Below are 24,548 nucleotides of genomic sequence, written 5' to 3' on the forward strand. Positions count from 1 at the left end.
ATTGACAATTGAACACAAAGCTGACGTAGCCATTGTGTCAATACAGAACATTTCGAATCAAACGTAAACAACTTGTATAAATAACACAAATGGCTTCATCATGCCGGTTAGCAGAGCAAAAAGATTTTTGAAACAACATGACAACGTCTATCCAAATACCCCAGAGACGGTGTGCGTCTGCTTAGTGCAGTACATCCCATTTTTCCCGTCATTCATTTGGGTTTATGTTGTCCCCGGTGGCATCTTGTTGCCTCGGAGCCGTCCTCGCTTTCCTAGCATGCGCGATGTGTGCAGTCATGCGGGGAGCGCTTCTATTTGTGTCCCGTGCCGTGCTGTCAACACTACGTTCAAAGTCCGTCAGCAGTCCCCCGAGGCCTACGTGACGGCGCTTGTGGTTTGCAATTGAGGTTTTTTGTTCTACACCATGTGGGCTGCAAATAGTCGGAACGTGCCACTACTTTTGTGTGTCAATCCAACACAATCCGCGGTTTTATTATTGCGTGGTAGAAAAGTCCCCAGAGGCTAGCGAGATAACAGTTATACAGATAATTAGTCAATTAGTATAGTTGTGTGATACTACTTTCATCAAGTCGTTTTCATTTCACTTCCATTTCTTCTGAAAATTTGAAAAGTTTGCTTACAATTTCATCACTTGACTGGCCTCCGCTAATTAACTCTTTCACTGCCAGACGTTTTCAGAAACGGGTTGTCCCCACTGCCAGCCGATTTAAGTATTTTGAGTGATCTTTCAAGGTCCACAGAAAATGTTGTGTTCCATTCTCATCTCCTGCTCGACGCTGTAGCTCCGCCTCTACTGACGCCCACCCGATCTTGTCAAAAGAGAGTCATCGCTGCCCTCTAGGGGCCAAAAATAGTCATTAGGCACAACAGACCGGCTGGAAACTTTCACCACAGCTCCGGAAGCCTTGCCCGCACCCGTTTCAAAAAAAAAAATTAAAAAAATTGGATGACGTCTTTAGACGTCATTGGCAGTGCTCCATAGGTTTTTACTTGACGTCTATAAACGTCAATGGCAGTGAAAGAGTTAATAGGTATACAAAGAAAAACAAAACGTCAAATGATCCACTTAAGAAAAGAGAAAAGCTGCATTGTTTTAGCATTATGTTCAAACTGAACCTTTATTTAGCATTTAGACAACTGAACATAGTTCTCCCAAACACAAACTTGCCTGAAAAGTGATTTCCGTGACATGTTAGAAGATGAGTGTTGAAAACATGAGCAAAACCTGACAATTTAGTACTGAACTGTTGAGGTGTAGCGTTAAACTCTTTTTCACCATTGGTGTTCCTTTTTAGATCATCGCTGTCATTCCAGATGCTAGTCCGCCCGCTAACCTGCTTGCTCGCTAGCCTGCTATGTGTGGACCCACACGTGACACAAAACCGAGCGAGAACGCAACACAGAGTGAGGAACTTACTGGACAATGCTAGCCCTGGCTAGCCAGCTATAGCCCTGGCTAGCCAGCTATAGCCCAGGCTAGCCAGCTATAGCCCAGGCTAGCCAGCTATAGCCCAGGCTAGCCAGCTATAGCCCTGGCTAGGCAGCTATAGCCCTAGCTAGCCAGCTATAGCCCTGGCTAGGCAGCTATAGCCCTAGCTAGCCAGCTATAGCCCTAGCCAAAAAAATAGTCCAAAAAAAAAAAGCCTATTGTAAAGATTCTTTTGGCCAAATTGTTACAGAGAGCAGCTTTAAGCATGAAGTTATCCATGCCATCTTCAAATTTTGAGAAGCACAAAAAAGTCAAGCTAAATATGAAATATGTTGTGATGATTATCATGTCTTGAAATTAGCATTTTTTTGTCCCGTTATTTACAGAACGTCAACACCTTGCAGCGTCTAGCCAGCTATAGCCCTGGCTAGCCAGCTATAGCCCTAGCTAGTGAAAGATATTATCCAGCTATAACCCTAGCTAGCAAGCTATAGCCCTTGCTAGCAAGCCATTAACAGAGACACTTCAGAGAAAGTTACATGTTTGTCAAACACGACGACGTACGTTATTCAGCATGTGGCTTACGCTACAGACAGTTGAGCTTAAGTTTATACAAGAACGTATTTGAGTGACAAGTAAGAGTCGAGCGAGCCCAACAGTTGAGGAGGGTTCTGTTCCTTACAATTTTAGAGCCTCATTTTATACGAGTACTTGGCGATTTCAAATTTGGCAGGCTTGTTAACAACTCTCTTATCTTGAAGGATGGCTAATTGTTTACAAGCTTGCTGTTCTGCTTGCCTTTTTCACAGCATGCTTTCCTAGCCAATGCTAATTAGCTAGAATCAATTCAAAGGACAAAAAGGCTACTTTTAGGGGTTGCTGGTGTATAAATGTGAACAGACTGAGCTATTAGCTACGGTAACGATTCAAAATAAAACAAACAATCATTAAGAGACTGGTTCATGGCTCGCCTTAACTGACTTTAAAATGTTACACTAGCACTCGCGTCCTACAAAACTCGAAACTTACTTAATTGCCAACTAGAACATTTGAACTTTATTCGGGGTTCATCAGCGGCACTTGAAATGATGGCATTTGTGTGCTAACAGTCTAATCCGTTTGTAAAGATTTCATTTTCTTTCACTTGCAGGTCAAACAAAGATCTACAATTGTAAACATTGAACATGTTTCACATTGAAAATTTGAAACGTTTTTTTTCGAGCAGATCGGGGAGGCGACATTTTTAACACGCGCTGTGCCATGAAATGTAGCGACTGATGAACCGCACACTCGAATCCATTAAAGGAGCTCCCGGAAGGATCCTATCAGTTTCTGCACACATTCGGCAGGTCATTACAGGACATACACGGCAGGTTTGAGTGGGGCGACGGAGCCGCACTCACCTGCGAGATTGATCAACGAATTGCTTCTCTTTAAATATCAGATGGCTTCTTTTATTTACACACAAACTGATTTATTCAGGCGCTTGTCGTTCTCAGCCAGCCAATTAGATGTGAATTATTAACGAGGACCTCCATCTTTTCTCCTTTCCCATCCGACCTCGTTGAATCGTCCCTCACTTCCTCCCTTTTCTTCCTCTTGACCAGAAAACCTTGCCTAATATTTACTTTCACCCGATTGCCTCTCGCTGCTTCTACCGGGCTCCTCTTTGTTTTGCGTTAAGGCTTTTCCATTCAACGACTACATCTTTCCACAGCTCAAACCGATCGACTCTTGCCGATTTGTCACCGCGTCAATTGTGGAAAGCTTTAGCAGTAAATGACAGAATAAAATAGAAAAGGATCCACTGACCGAATATAACCCTAACCCCACCTAGTCCAATTTGACAAGCTCGTTGTCTTCATTAAAAGTGACAAGCGAGCGCATTTAAAATCTTTATGAACAGAAGCGAGGCTAATGGCGGCTGTCATTGCGTATTGTGTGAAAGCCAAAAGCAGCATAAGAAGTCATTAGAGAGGCACATGCTGAAGCGCGCGCACATGCTGCCAAAGTTTGGCGGGCAAATTGGACCTCAGAGAAGAAGAAGAAGCAATAAAGAAGAAGCGCGTCAACAGAAGAGGTGAAGTGTAAAGGGCCTCTCAAGGAGGCGTAGTGAGCAAAATTGATGACAAGCATGCGCTTATTATAATCCCTCCTTTGATCTGTGTAACCTTCAGCGTCTGTAAAATCAATAGTTCCCTTGTTTGAACACAACACAATAATCCCCGAAAGTCTGCCAAATAAATAAAATAATAGTTATCTTGGCCATCTTGGGTAGGCTATAAAGTAACATGACTTTACACAATGTTGAAAATTGTATTTTATCGGATGTATAACCTGGGCTGGTTTAGATGATATTTTTAGATAATCCAGAATATATTTGTGTTAAATAGTTTTTTGTTTTTGTTTTTTTAACTTGTAGACTGTCATATACCATAAAATGGTTTATGGTGCATTAGTATTTACCATACATTGGATTAACCCTGCCCCAACAGTGTATATGCTAAGCTAGCTCACAACATACATTGCTGGGTTGGTTTAGTGCAGTAGTTAATATTGTCAGCCCGGGATCCACGTTTTCCAATTGCCGTGACCTACTTTTAAAGAAGTTAAGCCAAAATAGCTTCTGAAAATACATGTACAGCAACTTACATTCTTAAATGCGTTGAATGAGTTTGACATACCACCAAAAGCATATAATTAACTCTTTGACTGCCAAAAACATTAAATAACGTTTAGTAAAATCCTATGGATGAGTGCCAAAGACGTTAAAAGACGTTTTTTTTCAAAACAGAGGTGAAACTAACCATTTTCTATTGTTGATTACTGAAAAACGGAAGAAGGTAGAAACAAACTTTTTTTTCTGAAGATGAGAGTCCAATCTTTCATTTGGTAGTATGTGTGTTTCCATAGTCCAAACACATAATTTTCTGTGGACCTTGAAAGATCAGTCAAAATGCTTAAATCGGCTGGCACCCACGGCATCCCTTTTCTGAAAACACTTGGCAGTCAAAGAGCTAGCTACGATTTTCCATGTTTTAGTTGTGTGTGTCCAGCGACGGTGATCGGATAGGATCCGTTTATATCCTCAAGACGGTTACAATATTGATCGATTTGCTTATTGACGTTTGTCACTGCACTCCTTCAGGAACATCCGATTCTAACAAACACGTTTCTTGTGTCGTCGTGCATTTAACATCCCTGTTGGCTCCTCACTTGTCCTGCCGTGTTTATCAATCTGTTCCTGAGCTGATTAATTGTTGTTGAAACAGCATAAACATTGCGCTCGGGCGTGCGTCTCATTCGCAATCGGACGGAAGCTGACACACCAAACGGGAGTGATAACAAGCCAATTAGGCTGCAAGCACCAATAAAGTTGTCAACACAGGCTGAAGGGGGGGGGGGGTGGCACGTAACATCCTCGCAATTTGTGCATTTGCATAATCTTTAAATAAAAAAAGGATGATATATATTTCAGTCAAGTTAAAGAGCATTTTTACATACAGCGTCAGGTGAAGGACACGCAAATTAAAGAGGAAAATAAACACAAGACGAATAAAAACCCACCTGGCTTGTTTGTCTGCTTCGTGTCAAAGTCACCTTGATGAAGACAGTCGCTTTATGTCCTCAAATTAATATCTGATGGTTGCGATAAAAGCATTCCTTCCCGCTCGGTCTCCCTGCCACATAAACACTTTACATTTAGCGCGGCAATATTCGATGGATTAGATGCTGCCGTGCGCACAAACGAGCGCTTTAATAATTCATAATTTATTAGATTGAATATTTTATTATCTCTATTTTGCCATTTTGGTGTTGGTTTGTATTGATCACAATGGCTTAAAAAAAAACATATCAAGCTTCACTGCAGCTTGAGATACTTAATGTGAGTTTATTACACATTTTGAATAAAACAATTGATGACTCACCTCAGCTTGAAGCTGCCGGTTGCTCCACTTCCATAAATGCGCCCCATATGATATTCACTGCTACAGTAGAACCTTCGTCAGACCTGCTTTTGGCTGCGGGAACTCATCAAGTATCACACTTGATGGCACCGTTATCGTCATGAGAAAAAGCCTCACGTTCTCGAACCACACGCCTCGTCTGTAAAACAGTGCAGTTCAGCTTCTTGCCAGCGACGTGCGTTTGGCAGCGCGTCAAATTTGTTACCTGAATTAAAACGGCATCATGGGAATGCGGCAGTTAAAATGCCTCTCCGAGATACAAAGCATGAAGAAAACGCCATTATTAGTTTTTTTTATAATATAATTCAGACTGTTCGGTTTGTTTTTCATTCTGTTCCCTTCCTGTCATAATTCTGCATATTTGAGGTTCAAGAGCATGCAGACGAGCTGAAAAAAATATATACAAAAAGTAATAAATGATCAAAATCATTTTAATCAATTTTAACGGTAATGATAGGAAATGATATTAAACTGTTTTGGACGACGTTTTGTAGTTTAGGTACAGTTGAAACAATTCACATAAGCAAGTCAGGCCTCGGTCCCGATCCCAAAAGTGAACCCCACCTTTTCTGCCATTATAAGCTGCCTTGTAACTATGGTGTGACCCGTGACGGATACAAGTTCGACACTGCCGACATACCATTGGGACACACCTGACGGATCATAGACAAGCAAAGAAGACAGCGTGAGGCTTTGATCCATGATGATCTTTTTATTTGATGACGTCTCCTCCATCAGGCGGCCCCCGAGGACTCTGAAAAATCCACTTGAGCGTATTCATTGAAAAATTATTTTGTCGCCTTTGTCTGTGTCCTCTCTGCTCGTTTTCCCGCCTTTTGTGACCACAGATGATTACATTGAGCGATGTTGCCTCCGACTCGGGGGCCCGGTCTGATAAACGACTCTGCCAATCGACGACGGAAGGGGAGGAGGTGTAGTGTATGGAGGAGGGGGTGGGGGTGGGGGCGGTGGTGATACAACCCCCGCTTGTCCGTCTCCCTTTTGTTCGTGCGCTGAGAGGAGATTGGATATTGAACTGTGCTCGCCTTCTCGTCCGAGTCCGCGCGTGCGAAGGAATGACACCGCAGCCTCTCAAGTGAGAACTAAAGATTCCAAAATGAACGGATGTGTTCTTCAAGTGTCCTCCAGGGGGCAGGCTACGCTCCACTCGTCTCAACCGATGCTCCAAATGAGTAACTCGGCCACCCGGTGACATAGGAAGCTCCATCATATCGTACCTTGGTGCCTTGTGTAGCACTTGAAATCCATGCATAGTGCTTCCTTCCTTCACTATTTCACAGCCGAGGCTGCCTCCTTGCACTCTCGGGCAAATTGCCTCGCCGTCAAATTCTTCCACCGCATCGCGTCCCACGGTCAGAGACAGTCCCTGCACAGCGCCACCTGGCCGCGCCGGAAGTCCCTGCAGGGGCACAGGCGTCTGTATTTGGGCGAGTGGCCCGCGCAGCTGAAAAGCAGCGGCTCGCGCTGAAGTCCGCACTCGCGTCGCAACACGGAGAAGGCCGGGAGGACGTGGTTCATCTCCGAGTCCAGCGCCTCGCACTGCACCTCCAACCTTCAGGGGCACACAAACAGGGTGATGATAAAAAAAAAGTTTTTCAGCGATAACATTACTGGAGACTCACTGACAAAAACGTAATGTAAACGCCAATGTAAAGGGAGAATATGGCTCTTCTTCACTCACAACTATGAGGAATCGGAAACTCCTTGAGTCCACCAACAGGCCACTGGCGGAACAGCAGGCAGATCACGTAAAAACTCTTGACAGTTTGGTTTACGCAGTTGAGGTTCTGCAGGCGTGTTTTGAGGTCACAGAATTGAGTTGTGAATTGTCCGTTGAAAACAAATGCAGAATCAGAATCTGCTCATTTGTCTTTGTATGTATGACGTATCTGTGTGGGGAGTGCACATGCATGAAAGCTACATGTGGGTATAAAGAAGTAGTTATGGGAATATTTCGTCTGCTAACACCTCGCTGTTGGCCAGCTAATATTATGCTAGCAACAAACAAAAGTTGAGTTTGCAAACTTGGATGCTGGACCCGAGAGACGAAGTAGCTTAGTGCTAAGCTAGGATGAGGCTAGTAGAGACGCAGGCGGATTTAAAATGGGACTAAAGAGAAAAAGCATCCTGCAATTCCACCGCCTAGCCAGGGGACAGCGTGGCATCCTGTAGGTTTAAGAAATTTTATTGACATTTTAAACTAAGAAATGTAACAGTGTCGCGTACACTCAGATACGTTTGAATAAGATAAGTGAATATGGCTTTATAAACAAATGATCAAGATAAAAGCACTTACCATTTTGATCAAATTGGATTTTTCATTTTTTGGACTCTGACGTGTTTTTTTTTTTTTTTTGTGTGTGGCAAAAAGTACATTGTGTAACCTATTTGAGTTGATTTGGTTATTCAATGTCCAACATCAAATGTGGATTATTTGTGTGAGTCTGAGCTCTAATTTAGTCTAACCTCAGTTTATCGATGTGTTTTCCTTTTTACTTGTTTTTTTTAGCGAAACTTACTCCAACAGAAGGAGCCGCCTCAACGAGAAAATAAAAACAATACGGGTCATTGATTGAATAATCAATGGGATAAGAGATCCTAAAAGATTTGTTAAAAGTCAGCGCTGGCCAATTTGTTGTGTTAAATCTCGGATCCAGCAGTCAGAACGAAGAGCTGCTACTGTTTATAACCAGCGAGGGCAGCTATGATCAATTAGAACAAGTAAAGGGGCCCACGGTAGAAAAAAAAAAAAAAAAAGTAGGCTCATTTGCTGGTTAAAAACATGTTCAAAACCTTTCATGAGGTGCCCTTTCTGAACATTGCCACTGAACACAAAATATGCATTTCAGACGGGTAGAAAGCGGCTGCACAAGGGTGCGAAAATTCACTGACTGAGATGTTAAGATTTAGTGGGGAAGCAACAAGGGCGTTGGAGGAGCGGTTAGGCAGGTACGAGATGAAAGATCGTTACGGCACACGCGCGCGGCACACGCAAAAATGACAGAACTGAAAAAGAACAACATCTCTTTAAAGCCCGGAACACAAAAGATGTCAACTACACGTGCGCGAGAGATGATTGAAGGATGAAGCAAAAATAAAGAAGGAACATGACTGACTGGAGGGGAGTGTGTGGAGAGCGACGCACACTACACACACGCGCGCTATTTTACTCTCAACATAAGCTCCTGTTTTGAAGAACACAAATACATACCGTGTGTTCATATTTCTACATGGCGCACTACAATGGATTTTGGCGGTGACAGAAAAAAAACTGTATGAACACATTGAAAAGTAACAATCTGAACCTGATGTGTCAGAAAAGTTCCAGGACAGCGTCGCCGTACCTGCGCAGAGCCTCCTTGTTGTTGACGAAGCGAAAGTGAGCGGGCTCGCAGACGAAGCCGTGGCCCCGGCACGCCTCCACGCACGACTCGCCCTCTTGCGATACGAGCAGCCGCAGGGAGCTGAGAGGGGGCCAGGCGCCGGGAGGGGGGGCCACGTCGGGCGCCCAGCCCAGGGCCGTGGAGTTGGGCAGGGCCACAAAGAGAGGCCTCGCGACGCCGGCCGAGCCTTGCCTGGACACGTTGGCGGGGACGAACGGTGGCTCCGGGGCACAGAAGTCCTAAAAGGGGAAACGCGACGTCATCATTTGGCAAATTTGGTTAACAAATAGCAAAAATCCGTAGCCCTTTTTTGTATGTAACGTCAACGTATTGTACTTCACATTTTGAGGCTCAAAAACGTCAAACTTTAAAAAAAACACATTGCTTTGAAGAGAGGCCGAGTTGTGCGGCCAGCGAACTCGAGGCACTCAAACGTTTACTAAACAGTCTTTAGTCACGACTGTCACCCGAGCTGTAAATAATGAAAAGGACTCTCAAAATACAAATCATCATCTGCTTGCCGTCCGCGCTTACAAATACATCATCTGGGCGCATCGCTTCTTGCATGACTCGTCCCTATTTCATCAATGTCATCAGATGTAGTGCTTGGGGACCCGGAGGGAGGGGTTCGATTTGTGAGAGTGTTGAGAGAAACTGACAAGTGGCTCAAAGATATTGAGGAGATGTGGTCAAGTGCTGTTTAATGTACTTTAGTGCTGTGGTTCTCAAACTGCGGTCCCAGGATCACCTGCGGTCAGCAAGGCATAGCCATTGGGGGTCAACTTCGACTTTAATATCATAATATTTTGATTAGTGTACAGGCAGCATAAATTGCCTTTCTGTAATCTGGCCCATCAAGCATTTACATGATCAAAGGTTCTGTTATATAGCGGCTAATTTGTAGCTGCCATTTCCCCCTAAAATTGATTTACTTTTATTTTTCATTCGTCTCCCGAATCATTGATTTATTAGAAATACAGTGGTACCTTGAGAGACACATTTAATTTGCTTTTAATTCCAAACACTTCTATCGAAAATATTTTTCCCCAATGACATGAAAGTAAACGTCATTAATCCACTCTAGCCTTTTCCTCACAAACAACAAGAACAGTTGTTGTAATGAGTATTTTGATGAAAAAAAAATGGAACTCGATAATATTGCATTTTATAAAATCAGAGGACACCTTTTCAAAACAAATAAATTGCATACATAAATGTAACCTGCCCAAATAAATAAATAAATATATATATATATATATATATATATATATGGAAAAAAAATAAAAAATAGCCGTTCTACGCAGAGGATAAAGAATAGATGACTGTGAGAACTGTTATATTGTCTGCTTCAATGTTGTGGCTGAACTATTTGTGTCAAAGGGTCAAAGCGCTGCAACATAGATGCTAATGCTAACTAGCTTTAGTATTAACTGGGCCTTTCTTTAGGCAGTTTGGCCATTTTGAGTACACGGTGGACACGTTCGATTTATGTTTGATTTGACAGTAAACCTCAACTGGATAAGGCATTAAACAGCTTAAAGCCTCCTTTTTTATGTTATTTTTATATTGGTTAATCATAAGTTAACAATAAGCAAGATTTTGCAATGAGAATGACGTATGTCATTCAAATAAATCATTTTAAAATAAACATTTGAACTTTGACCCCCTCTACAAAAGACCCAGCCAATGTGTCTTTTTAGAAATAAAAAGTGCCCACTCATGGCGCATCTCACCTGCTGCTGTATGTAGGCGTGCACTCGCTCCAGCATGCCCTCGCACGTGTACTCGTAAGGCAGGTACGGTTCGACCTGCAACACACAAACAGCGCTCGCAATCATGTCGCATATTCAACGCGGCGGTCACTTCGCCGTCGCCGGCTGGCCTGCATCATTTGAGCCTGATGGACTCCATTCTAAGCGGCGTGGATGACGGACGGATGGCTATGCTTTTTTTTTTTTTTTCCTGCTGTGAGGCGCGTGCTTAAAATTCTTTATTTGCCCAATTAGCCGCCGGAGTGATCTATAAGTGTAGAAATAACAGCATAAAGCAATCAGATTGGAGGCGAAAGGTGCCAGAGAATTAGGCCACACATGCACAATGCATGATGATGCATTTTAAGGATGGCGGGAGAGCTGATCTACTTTCATAAGACTTTTTCTTTTCTTTTTTTTTTTTTTTATCTTAAAAAACATCAAGATCCGTTTGATGGGAAGACAGAAAGAAAGAAAGATTTATGGGAACACGATGACTCGTCAGACAGCGAGAGATTGCTTTGTCCTGCATGACTGAACAGAACGTGTGCGTGTGAAATGTATGTGTGCTTTGTAGATAATGGCCATAATGTGTAGGTAGGGCTCGCCGGGCTGATACAAAAAAATGTCATCATCTCAAAACTATTCGCAATCTTATTGCGGTCATGTGTAATGGTGTGTATGTGTGCATAGATAAGTGCCAGGAGAAGAGCGGAATGGTGTGTTTTTTCTTTTTTTTTTGCATGAAGGGCTCCATCAGATGACCCTCAGAGATCTGACGAAATATTGGCCTGAATAAAGCCAAAACGAAAAAGAGACCACCACAAGAAAGTAGCGATTTTTTTCACTTGAAGTTTGGATGCACTTACAATGTACGTCGCACATCTGAATAATTTCTTAAAAATAAAATGTATTGAAATTTCCAATTTGCAGTCTCATACAATGCCATGAATGCTCACCCTCTCCAGCCAGACCAATCACATGCCTGACTGCTGCTTTACGCTAATTAATTACACTCATCTAGAGCAGGGTGCGCAATGGATCCCCAGCCAGCCCGGCCGCACAGTGAGATTGAACAAAGTATATTTTATTAAGTTGATCAAAGAGGTGCTGGGAGACGGCGATAACAGCGTTTTAGCCATATTATTTTTTGTTGGATTACTCTCGTCGGTCTTAGCAGATTCTTTTATTAACGAGGCTCACCTAAAACTGCGAGGGGTGATTCTGCTTTAAGCATTTTTATTTAAAAAAGGCAAGCTTTAGATTTATTTGGATTTATTTTAATAGCAGATTTAAAAAAAAAAAAAGGCATTTCATGACCAAGCTCACGCATAACTATGTATTCATGTATAAAATCCATTTTCCCTATTGAAATGCCATCAATACATTCCAGTAAAAAAAAAAAAAAAAAAAGAGAACCTTGATGTTGCCTAAAAGGCCCAAAATGGCCGTTTTTTTTTTTTTGCTGGGTGCCACTCAGTACCTTTGTCCTCATAATTTCTCTGATGGCAGCGTCAAACTCCACAGAGTTGTTGTAGTCCACGGTCATGACGTGAGGCCTGCCGATGTACTGCTCCGCGTACGGGTGCTGCGACGACACCTGCGCAACAACAACAACTTTTTTTTTTATCTTGGATATTTTCTGTGAAAATGAAATACCGCACTAGCCATGGTCAACTTTTCCTCTGGCCTAGAGATTGAATGGCCTTGGCCCGTTTTATACCAAGAATAAAACGAGATTTAATAGCTCAAGTATATAAAATGAAGCACTATAAAATCCTGGTATAGACATTTTGGACAGTTTCATGGAATGGAGGCCGCTCAACGAATTGCCAGGTGTGCCACGCATGACGTCATCATACTTGATGAGGAAACAACCGGGCAGGGAGAGTCAAGGTTCCCGTACTTCTCTCGACGTGGGCTTTCCTTTGAAGAACTCGTGATTGAGCGAGCTGTGAGGCGGTTTAAATTTGGGCTGCAGGTAGACGCAGCCATTGGCTATTGCTTCCAGGGGGGCGGGGCCTTCGTAGGGAAAACCAAAGCCGATGAAGAGCTGCAGACAGAGGCATAGGCGCATAAATTATTTGAATATATGTGACAATCGGACTTTAAATCTGTTTTCCTTGACACAAAACATAAGAAATGTAACATTTCCCTGAGCGTTCTTCACCTTTGCTTTCCGCAGCAGCTGCTGGAGCTCATGCTGGGGCAACAGGCCGTGGTTCTTGACAAAGGCCGGAACCTCTGGCGGCCTCTGCGTCTCGTAGTACACCGTGCCGTGGACCTCCATGTATTTGTGGAGAATCTGCAGGAAACCTTCTTTGCCCTGATGGGAAGCGCGAGCCGCACAAAAGGTCAGGTGGGTTACGTTAGTTAAAGGAGCATGATATTGTTTTCATTGTTTACCTGGACTATTGAGGGAGCTATGCTAAAGTTTTATTTTTTATTTTTTATTCAAATGAGGTTTAAAGATGGCCTTGTTTGAAATGTCCAATTCAAAGCAGCACAAAACAAACCGCTAAAACAAAAAAAAATACACAAAAGACGAGGCGGGGTGGGGGTGGGGGGTGGGGGGGCGTAGGACTGGGTCCAGTGTACACACTGTATCCCTGCACTCTGACCCCCTCACCCCGTTAATCCTCCAGCCGTAACTGGAGGCAGGTCTGATCGATCTGCTTCTCCGCAGGGATTTTCCCCGGCCAGAGAGAGATTACTTGGAGAACCACCAGCGGCAGACGATACGAATTATTGGAAGGTCGAACACAGCCGTCTTGAATTCTCCTTTGCTGTGTATTAACGTACTGTAGTTTGCGGGGCAATTTAGCTCCAGGAGTTAAGATCTGTATTATGTCGTAGCTGGATTTGTGTCACTGCCAAAATCCGCCCATCCATCCATCCATCATGGAAATATCATTTTTGAGCTGCATGGAGAATTGGACAACAACGCGACCATTTTTAGATACCTGATTTAGCATATTTAAGGTTTAAGTGTTTTAACCCTGGAGAACCCAAGAACCCTTTTCTTCTTTGGAAAATTATGAATTATGAACATTAAATGACTGCTATAAGTTCACTGAACACCAAAATATGTTTTTTCAATTTTAACCCTTTTTTTTTTAAACTAGCTCAGAGTTGCTAATTTATCAAAATATATCTATAAAAAACATACTCCTAGGCATTCTGCAACATGATATGAAATAGATTAACAAAAAAAAAACACAATTTTACCATCTTGATGGTTTGCTGAGAAGATGGTTTTGTTTGGATTGATTTCCAGCTCAACAAAACAACATGTTGCCAGCCATCTTGTCACCACCACTCTGGCTCATGTAAGTGCAATATTCATCCACTAGATGGCCCCATGCAGGGGTCAGAAGTGGCACTCTGAACTTTTGAAGTTAAATTTGTAAAGAAAAAAAAAGGTCTTTGTTATTTGAGTAGAAGAATTTATAGGGGCCAAATTTGACCCCGTGGGTTCTCCAGGGTTAAGGATGGTTCAAGGCCTTCAAAAAACAGAATCTCATTTTTAAGTATCTGTGGAGACCAAGTGAGGATCGTTTATACACAGAGATAACACTCATTAACACTCTTAAAAGCTCCAGGACAGATTTTAACAGCTTCAATATGTGTGATAAAAAAAAAGTGCTGGCTTGAATCACACCATTTTTATTTGGAGCAAGTAAAGATAGATCTTATGAAAATTGAAGCAAAAAAATGCATACGCAAATTATAATTATGTGTATTTGCTAAACCATGTGCCGGATGCTAAACCAATGCAAACAACACGTGTGCATTCAGTGTTCTACACTTTTGGAAATGAAAGCCTATCGTGAGAAGCAAACATGCAACAGCTGTTAGTGACTACATTTCAAAAACGGTCTTACCTGAAGCTTGTGTCGGAGAAGACGGATGCAATGTGAGAAAGGGACAAAACAAAAATGTGAATATGCAATGCTCGACAGTGACACCACATACCGCAATACATTCGGGTATCACAGAACTCAACAAAAATGGGAACCGAGCAACCAGGGAGGATTCCCAAACCAATTTGGTTTTGTGTGTTGCTGCCAAAATGGAAGCTTTCGTGTGGCATCATCAAGCCTCACTTGTCATTTGTTGTTTTGTACCTTCCACATGCTGGCCTCCTTCCCGTACACCACCGCCATGCTGTTGACTTTGCTCTGCTGGATGTTCCGCTTCTCCGTGCCGTTCAGCTCCTCCGACACGAAGCCCATGAAGGAGTTGTCTGGCGTGTGAGCTAAATGCGGGCGAACGGGGCACGTTGTCGCGCGGTGAGACAAAAAAAGGAGGACGACAAAGACAGCCGTGCAGTTGAGTGAGATACAAAAGAGCGTCCCGGTTTGTTTCATTCCGCTGCTAATTCGGCCCTACAGCTGCACGCCTAAAGTATTATAAATCGTCATTGTCCACGAGCCAGCTGCTGTTGGCTCATGGATACATACGACACGAGTGTGTGGGTTTAGTCTCAGTAGGCAGGTAGTCAAAGTGAAACATGAGCGCCAACAGAAAGACGATAATGGCGCCGCTACAGCCGACTGCTTTACAAGTGAATGTGAGAAGAGCAGCAAGTAATGTAGCCAATAATTCAGCGAGTCGCACTAAGGAGGCAGAGAACAATAAGTGCTTTGAACAAAAACGTAACATCGCGCGTACATTTGTGCAGCCGCAGCTTGTTAACGGTGATGCCGCTGGAAATAGGCACCGTTAAATCAAACAACAGCGCAAACGTTCGTCAAATGGCCGCCGCTTAAAGGGGTTACGATTCATTACGATTCATCTTGCGTTTGTGAAATATGAGTTATGCAGAAAAATCCAGCTGGATTCATCCATATCATGGGGCGGCCATTTTGCCACTTGCTGTCGACTGAAGATGACATCACGGTTGCTCAGCGCTCAGGCAACGACCAATCACAGCTCACCTGTTTTCTGAAGCTGTTACCTGAGCAAGTGTGATGTCATTTTCACTTGACAGCAAGAGGCAAAATGGCCGCCTTCTGATATCGATAAAAACTGCTGGATTTTGCTGCCCAACTAATATTCCACTAACGCAATATTAACCAGAATACCAAATTTAGACGAGTGGGGCTGCATAGATGGATAGGGCGGCACGGTGGCTGACTGGTTACAACGTTCCGCCTCGTTGTGCACAGGACGTAAGATGGAGTCCAGGTTTCGGCCTTCCTGGGTGGAGTTTTCGTATGTTCTATGTTTTCATATGTCACAATGTTTGCTTCTTACGGAACATGGTCATGTACTGCCTGGCGTTCAGGTTCCAATAGCCCCAGTTGGTCCGGTAGCCGTGCAGAGTGGCGTACTCCTCGTGGTTGTAAGCCGGCTCCGTCCCAAACGTGTCAATCACTCGGATGTGACATCTGCAACGACACGACACGGCCACTTTCAAAAAAAAAAAAAAAAAAAAAGTCACCTGGACTTCAGTTCTGGGGTTTGTTCACGTGATGCTCATAAATGCGAGCCCGAGGGCCAATCGACAGCAGTGTCAGAAAAGGTGGCTTCGTTATTTTTCCATAAGCGCAATATTAATCGGAATCTCATGCTTAGAGTAGTGGGAGCTCAAAACATAGCGTTTTCGTTTCATGTCTGGCGATGGAGCCGTGTGATACGGAGACAGGGAATGACTGTGATTCACGATTCGTCTCACAAGGCCAGTAGATGTATCGGTACATCAAGCACACGCCTAACACAAATGCATGTTCTGCTACTATTGCGTTTGATGGTCTATTGAAGCGGCTCATACAGAGACATTGGTGTCAACGCCCTCGCTTCTGTGATGACACTTTTATAGGATTAAATAAAGCGACACCGATGTGGGGGGAAAAAAAAAAATGTAACTGGGCACTTACCTCCGCAAATAGGGGATGAAATGTACCATGCACAGCTGTTTGAGGTGTGGTATTGTTATAAATTCAATAAAGATGCAGTGGAAGCCAACATGGTTAACCTTCACGATGCTACAAATGTAAAATAAGTATGTATTTAAATCACCCTGCAAAATGATGGTCAAGAGAAAGCACAGAGTGAATTATTAATGAAAAAAAGTCAAATACTGCACTGTATTCGGTTTCCCCTCCCTAGTTGCCCTATCACATATCGCCCTGTCGGAAAGCGATCACTATTTGATAAGAGGTCCAAGCAGGAGTTCAGCGTGAGAGGCTAATTTAGGTTAAATGGCTCGCCAGGGCTCGGCTGATGTTAACTAGTGAGCATTTGACACGCTCACGTTTATTTAAACCGTTAGTCAGCCTTTTGTTTGACCACACAAGCAGTCGAGACAATAATTATGCAAATTTGTCGTTCTCTAAGCACACAAGTTGGTTTTAAATGGCTTTAAAATGACTGGGATGATGGCGGTGCATATCATAGCTTGGGCATTGCCAGCTTGGAATTGGACTTTTTTTTATTTTTTTATTTTTTATATATCCTCCATCTGTGTCTCCAGGCTGGAGCTTCTACAAATTTACCAATTGGCTGCGGTGATGCATTAGTGAAGAGAGGCAGTACAGTATTTTCTTTCACACCCTCCTACTGAAAATGGTTGGATGCCACAATAAAAAAAAAAAAAAGACAACCAACAGCTGCATGATGTTGAAAATATACTAAATTTCCTTATACAGTGGCCAAGGGTGTTTTTTTTTTTTTTACCCAACTTCAGGCAAATGAACCGTACGGATAATATTTACTTACCGTTACTCGGTTAAATTGGCATGTTGAAAATCTTTTTTTGCAAATGTATTCTTGTTCGTCTATACGTGTTCCTGTGACTGTCTGTCTGCCAATCAGACCCAACTCACTCGTAAAAATAATGAGGACAAGGGCTATAGAAAATGGATGCCTGATAAATATAATATTTAATCTAAATTATTCTGTACTGTATTACAGACTATCCATCACATTATTATTTTTCTGGACACGACTCGATTCTCTCGGGTTCGTGTCGGGATGTGTGCTCGTTATTAGAGCGTATGCTTCATTCACAGCGCAACATATTTCAGTATTGTCTCATCAGGACACAGCATAAGAACATTTGGAATGATAGAAAACATGAAACGGGAGTAATTAAATGGAGCTGAAAGGCTCCAAAGCCCCAGAACAATTGATTAATGAGGCTTCTCTGCGCCACAAGGCTTAACTGAGCTGCTCCAGATCTTGACGAGGAAAACTTTAGATGAAAGGCAGAGACCTCTAACCATTCACGAGCACTCTCCTGGTCATGCTTCCGCTAATTTTTTTTTGTGAGCCGCAGAAAATTATTTGACACATTTATGCAAACAGAAAAAAGAAAATTACAGCGATGGTGAGATAAAGCAAAGCCACGCGCAGTTCCAGACAGAAGCACAGAGGAAAAAATCCATACAGAGACAGATAAGCTGGTAGACGGACAGAAAGACGGGCACACCAAAAGAGACCGAGATGAGAGCGCGACGGGCAGACAAGGACAGACAAAGGCAAGCACGAGAATGAGGTTGAGCAATGGTGAAAGCACACAGAGTGGAATAGACATGAAAAAAGAAAATAAGACAGACTCACGCAGGGACAGACAAGAGACAGACAGGCGGACAAACAGTTTGTTGTTGTGTCGCCAGACACAAATGGATTAGTTCAGTTCAAATGCCCGCCGCTAAAGAAATAGCACAAATGGGAATGCTAAACGTAGAAGGAGACTTCCTGCAGTAATACAGCTTGATGCTGAAAGATGGCTTCAACATGGCTTGTAGGCGGATTGATCCAAATATCAATAGCAACATTGGCATTTAATATTGATCGATATTAGCGTAGTAACGGCAATACTTTAATTTCAGTTTCTCTCCTGTAAATTGATTTTACAATGACAATTTTACATTCTTTTTTTTCAAAGCCAGAAAAGAAGTTCACCAAAAGGATGGAAATGTTGCATTATTTTTTATGTTCAACTTTCTAAACATGGTACTTGGTGGGGAACGTTTGTTGAACAGACCCCGGCATCCACCGGAGGGAGGGCCTTCCCATCTGATCACAGCCAACAGAAAAAATTAATGGGCAGCAAAATCTCTTCCGCCAGGCAATACACCGGACGCATGTTAACCAGAAAAAAGTTAAATATCTGCAAGCACTCCTGGACAGCCTCCCAAATGACCCATAAAACGAGAGAATTAAACATTGTTTATGTAAAACGCAAAATGCGCAACTAAACTATACAATATTGAAAGTCTACTAGCTTGATGTCAATGTGAAATGCAGATGAGCTAACAGAGATTAGCATTGACTGCTACTTTAACCTACGCAGAGCAACAGTAGGGACACCATTGACCCATAAAACAAGAAAATGAAACATTGTTTATTCAAAACGCAGAATGCTCAACCAAACCATACAATATCCAGTCTGCTAGCTTGATGTCAATACGCAACATACACAAGCTATCATAGATTAGCATTGAATGCTACTGCTACAAACTTACACACAGGCATGTCAAGGCGTTAAGTCTGCTAGCTTGATATCAATACGCAACATGGACAAGCTAACAGAGATTAGCATTGAATGCTACTGCTACAAACTTACACACAGGCATGTCAAGTCGTTAAGTCTGCTAGCTTGATATCAATACGCAACATACACAAGCTAACAGAGATTAGCATTGAATGCTACTGCTACAAACTTACACACAGGCATGTCAAGTCGTTAAGTCTGCTAGCTTGATATCAATACGCAACATACACAAGCTAACAGAGATTAGCATTGAATGCTACTGCTACAAACTTACACACAGGCATGTCAAGTCGTTAAGTCTGCTAGCTTGATATCAATACGCAACATAGACAAGCTAACAGAGATTAGCATTGAATGCTACTGCTACAAACTTACACACAGGCATGTCAAGTCGTTAAGTCTGCTAGCTTGATATCAATACGTAACATGGACAAGCTAACAGAGATTAGCATTGAATGCTACTGCTACAAACTTACACACAGGCATGTCAAGTCTTTAAGTCTGCTAGCTTGATGTCAATACGCAACATAGACAAGCTAACAAAGATTAGCATTGACGGCTACTGCTACAAACTTACACACAGGCTTATAACGACTCTGTGAGAATGAGTTTAGTTCGGGACCTCCACTACTATTTCTTCTTCTATTACACTAGACCTCAGTGTCGCCCGACATATTCCGGCATAACGTGATACTACACCCAAGGCGCGTAACTTACTACCAACCGTCCAAAAATGATCTTTTAAACATCCACAATATAGCAAAAAGGTGAACCGCGATGGAGCAGTGGTTCACAGGAAAGAATTTGCCAAAATAATGTTCCAATAGATCTGGGTGCATTTGGTATGTATATCGATGGAGTGCTACACATCCTTCTCTTCCAAACTAATTGTCACATGATGTTAGCGAAAGCACAAATCAGGACTCCAAACACTAACGTAGGACTGCTGTCCTCAGCAAGCAATTAGATTCAGACTGCTGCTGTGCGCTGACATATAGTCTGGGGGAAATGTGCTATTTAAGTGCGACTGTGTGTGTGTGTGTGTGTGTGTGTGTGTGTGTACACGAGACACACACATTGTGAGAAAAAGAGAAACAGCAAAACGTGTTGTGTTCTGGGGAGAAGAAAAAAAGACTGTCCTCTGTAATGCTTATAATTGGATTTTAAAAATACATGTCATGGCTTCCATGGTTGTGTGTTGTTTGCTACCAGACATGTCCCAGCTGACGACTTTGTTTTTTTTTTTTGGGGCTCCATTGTTACATCCCCACCTTCATTTCTCCTATTTGTTTGTATATAGCTTTGCTCTACTTTTGGCATTTGGCCTTGTAGTCATATATCATGCCTCTACTTTGCTGAGCGCACTCGCCACAAAAGAACAAATGTCAATTGCAACAATTGCTAAAAAACATGATGAAGACTGTATTACTGAAAGGATTTTGCTCCGGTGGTCTCATGGCTGTTGTGGCCTACTTTCCAGGATGTTCCACCTCTGTGGGAACGCCAAAAGCTGTTAGGCGCACTCGGAGACGTGCGAGCATTACACGCGCGCACACACACACATGAGCACTTACACGTTTTTGTAATCTTAAGGATATTGTTTTTGTCAGGCATGCTATGTCATGTCTTTTTGCTGCTGCTTAAAACTTCCCTAAGAACATTCAAACAACAAAACTAGTCTAAGAATAGCTCCGATGACAGAATAATTTTAAGACCTGATTTACTAGAACTGGAAATAGGGAACACACAATTTAGCAGCCGCTAACAGATAGCACACAGTGTTAGTTAGCGAGTTGACAAACATTTGGGGAGAGCATAGTAAGTGCAAAATGAAGTATGAAGTGATGGAATTGGAAGTGTTAGTGGAAAACAAACAAACTGAGAAAAAGAAAAGAAATCTATGGCTCCGATAAATTTGGGCCAGTAAAAAATAAAGCCCGGACGCAAGGAAATCCGGAGTTAAAAGGAGCAACTAAAAAAAAAAAAAGACATGACTTTCAAGTACCAGAAGCTGGATTGGATTATCAACATTCCCATTCATTTCTGTTTAAAAGAAGATTTAAGGTAGCGGAGGAACTAACTTGTGTCTCTTGAGCGAGAGCCCCATGTGCTGCTTCATCTGCTGCAGGCCGTGGTAGTCGGTATAGATGAGGTCAAAAGGCAGAGGGCCAGTCAGCGGGCAACTGCCTCTGCCGGGGGGCACACCCAGAAAGCTGCAAAACACAAAACACATTCTTACAAAGGGAGATGACGACTCCGAATAAAATAGGAAACGACAAGCAAACATACAAGAGTTCATTATTACAACTGTGTACTGTAATCATGTTTGTTGTACACGCTTTTTTGCTTTACATAAATCCGACATCTTGATAATCCAATTATCGCATCTTACTGCCTTACAGGCATGTGTTGCTTTCCCTCAGATTTGCTGACAACAGAAAAAGCATTATTACACCAGGGCTACTGCTTTTTGCTGTTTGGTGCATTTTGGGTGAACGAAGCACAATTGCGGCATCAGAACAATTGAGGCTGGCATGAGAGACAGAATGTGTGACTAAATAAAATCGTCCCGTAGGGATGGCTGGAAGCCCAAAGTTCCTGTCGTATGTAGATTTACAATATTTGACAAGACAGGTGATTGGCTAATTGCCTTCGGGTCACGGCCCTGCTGATTGGCTGCTGCTGAGGAGACCAACTGAATATGTCGCTTCCGGTACGTATAATGTGGATGTGAGACTTTGGGTCCAATCAGATTTCTCCCGTGTTAATCTAAATCTGGACCTCAAATGCTGGCCGATGTAACGTACTGCAAACTATATTAACATTGGGACTGCTCCGTTAACCATTCAGATGTCATATTCATCTCAGAAAATTACATCAGCATTTTTCCATCCTCTGATTGGTTAGTAAGAGCAACTCTAGTTCAACTGTTATTAGGTATATGTTGATTCTGAACTGCTTTGGCGGCAGGCTTTTACAGTGAATTTCTTGCATAGAATTTCTGGTTTCTATAATTGCTACATGTCACATTTCACAACCTCAAAAATGTCAAAAACTGAGAACCCATGTGTAAAGAGCAGAACCGAGCTAAGCCGGGTAGCTACACAGTCAAAAAGGGTCAAAAGTATGTTGCGGTGTTAATTGTTTCACCTGTGAAGTTCCCAAGCAGCCTGCAAAATAAAATTTCGTGAAAGATATGAAAGCATGTTTTTTTTCTCTCTATGAGGCGGCGCGGAGCTTTTGGTTCAATCAAAGCAAAACCGGGAGGGCACCGGCCTTTGGCATAACATAACACAAACAAACAAGATGAAAAGAGAGTATCAACGAGGACCTGGCTGGGTGGTACCTTGCGAGCAGCAGCAGATGGTCAACCAATGGCGGGAAACGCCATGGATGTGTTGTCGGCCAGTCTGTGTTTTTGTGCGTATGCAAACACAGCTGCTGCTGACTCGCCTCTTGTCCACAAAACATGGCATCAACGCTACATAAATTCACACCGGATGGATCGGCTGCGTGTAAACAGGCAAGGTGGACTCTATTGCATATCGAGTATACCACTTTCGGGACAGCTCGTTAGTACATACAAAAAGTCTGTACCATGAAAGATAACGCATGAATAACGTAAGAAAAGAAATCAAGAGAAGAATGAAAAACGGCACACAAACGCTGTCTTATTTCTTTGCTCTTCATTGGCAGTCTGTTCTTCTATTTGTTGGTGAGCACTGAAAGGCACTGGAGCTGATGAAACCGCATTGAATACCTGTCTTAAGGTGAGTGGTGTGCAAAATAAACCACAACTCTTTTTCCATTTGCTTTTTGTTAAGAGCATGGCGGAGAGTAAACAAGCCTTTCGTACTTTGTTCAAGGCCAGGGAATGATGTCCAAACACATTACGCCATACAGTCGAACCTCCACATTTCAACGTTCCATTTGGGAATGGACCAAATATTTTGCTCGCACGCGATTCCACTAATACAGAGTATGGAAATTAGATTTTTTTTAATTGCTTGTATAAAAATAGTGGGGTTTCTGGAGGGATCACGTTCGAAAATAAATTCTGAGAATGTGGCTGTGAGTGAGCTAATTTACATAATAGGCCCCACACAAGAGTTTCCCCGCCCATGACATGATCAGCGACACTGGGTTAATATCCAGAGCCACTTTCAAGCACTGTCATAACCACTACCATGCAGAAACACACGCATTCCCCGGGTGCAACACCCCTGCTGCCATTTCAATGCCAAAAGGCAAGCAAGGTTGAGTGGATTCACAGATTAGCATTAGCACTGTTAGCTCGTGATAATTTGATGACATTGAAGTTTGCTTTGTGACGTCGTCCGCACAGTGATGGAAGCGTATACAGCGATGCCGTGAGACAAGAGTGCCCCCGACTTACAGGCGTTGTCGTTCGCTCATTTTGCTTTGACTTGCGAGCGCAAATTTGAGATACAAACACTGTATGGTGGCAGTGAACTTTACTCAACTCAGTACTTTGGCAAATAACGAAAAAATATTCAAAAAAGAGGCTTCAAGATGCTTAATGCCACTATTTGACGTTGACTGTCAAACTAAACATTAGACTGATAGAATTACATGTGTATTTAAAACAAGCACAAAGCATTGAGTCTGCTAGCTTAATGCTAATGCTAACACATCAACTCATATACAGTATAACTCTTTGGGCAACTTTTCTGTTTAATTCTTTTAGATTATGTAAATATGGTATTTTTTTCAACAAAGTACAATATAGTGTAAGTTTATATCATAGTAAAACATATTTAAAAAAAAAAATCTGGAATCAATAAATAGCATATCCATTTAATTAAATGGCAAAAGATGACACAAACACACAAACTGGGCTGAGCTGCTTTTTTTTTTTGTTTTTTTTTTGGGGCACACGAGAAAAAAAAAAAAACACTTGGATGAATGACAAACCTGCACACGGCCATTATGCATATCAGCCGTCTGTAAAATGTGCTAAATTCTGTCTCGTCCAAACGACTGAGATTTGCCAAACACACACTCAGGGTGGCATTTGTGGCAGGCACAAGTCAAGCCCCACGCTGGGCCACAGAGGAGGCCAATTATCCAGGTTCTTAAGGTCTCCGGGCTACCGTGCTCAACAAGGGCTCAGTAAAAGTGGCAGGTGAAGAAATGGCGCCAAACGCGAGTCGGCCGATGGTCATTCAAGAGCATTGTGCTGTCGGTTCAAATTGCTAAATGACTTCTTCCTCTCTGCGTTTGTGACTAGCAATCAATTAACCTTTACCTCAATTATGGATAATATGAAACATTGGCTTTTGTTATACAGTAGGTAAATATTTGTGTTTTTGTCAGCCAGTCAAGTGTGGAATGAAACAACAATGCAACTAACTCTTTTGATGGTACAGTACACAAGAGCGTGCTGTGAATGTTGATGCCAAACAGAGGATGAATTTTTCAGACCCCCTCATAATCCTAACATCAGCTACC

At 42.5% G+C, this 24,548-nt stretch overlaps 1 protein-coding gene across 1 annotated transcript in view; it reads right to left on the bottom strand.

The window, feature by feature from the left end:
• Positions 1-6,110: 6,110 nt before the first annotated feature.
• LOC144055132 (alpha-1,6-mannosylglycoprotein 6-beta-N-acetylglucosaminyltransferase B-like) overlaps positions 6,111-24,548 on the bottom strand; it is an 88,051-nt gene continuing 69,613 nt past the window's right edge. Inside the window, 9 exon segments of the mRNA XM_077570851.1 lie at positions 6,111-6,991; positions 8,784-9,061; positions 10,556-10,630; positions 12,057-12,173; positions 12,480-12,626; positions 12,744-12,899; positions 14,680-14,831; positions 15,833-15,966; positions 21,158-21,289. Coding sequence (XP_077426977.1) covers positions 6,793-6,991; positions 8,784-9,061; positions 10,556-10,630; positions 12,057-12,173; positions 12,480-12,626; positions 12,744-12,899; positions 14,680-14,831; positions 15,833-15,966; positions 21,158-21,289 — 1,390 coding nt within the window. The 3' untranslated portion in view covers positions 6,111-6,792.

Source organism: Vanacampus margaritifer, chromosome 7 (genome assembly GCF_051991255.1).
Source record: "Vanacampus margaritifer isolate UIUO_Vmar chromosome 7, RoL_Vmar_1.0, whole genome shotgun sequence".
NCBI lineage: Eukaryota > Metazoa > Chordata > Actinopteri > Syngnathiformes > Syngnathidae > Vanacampus > Vanacampus margaritifer.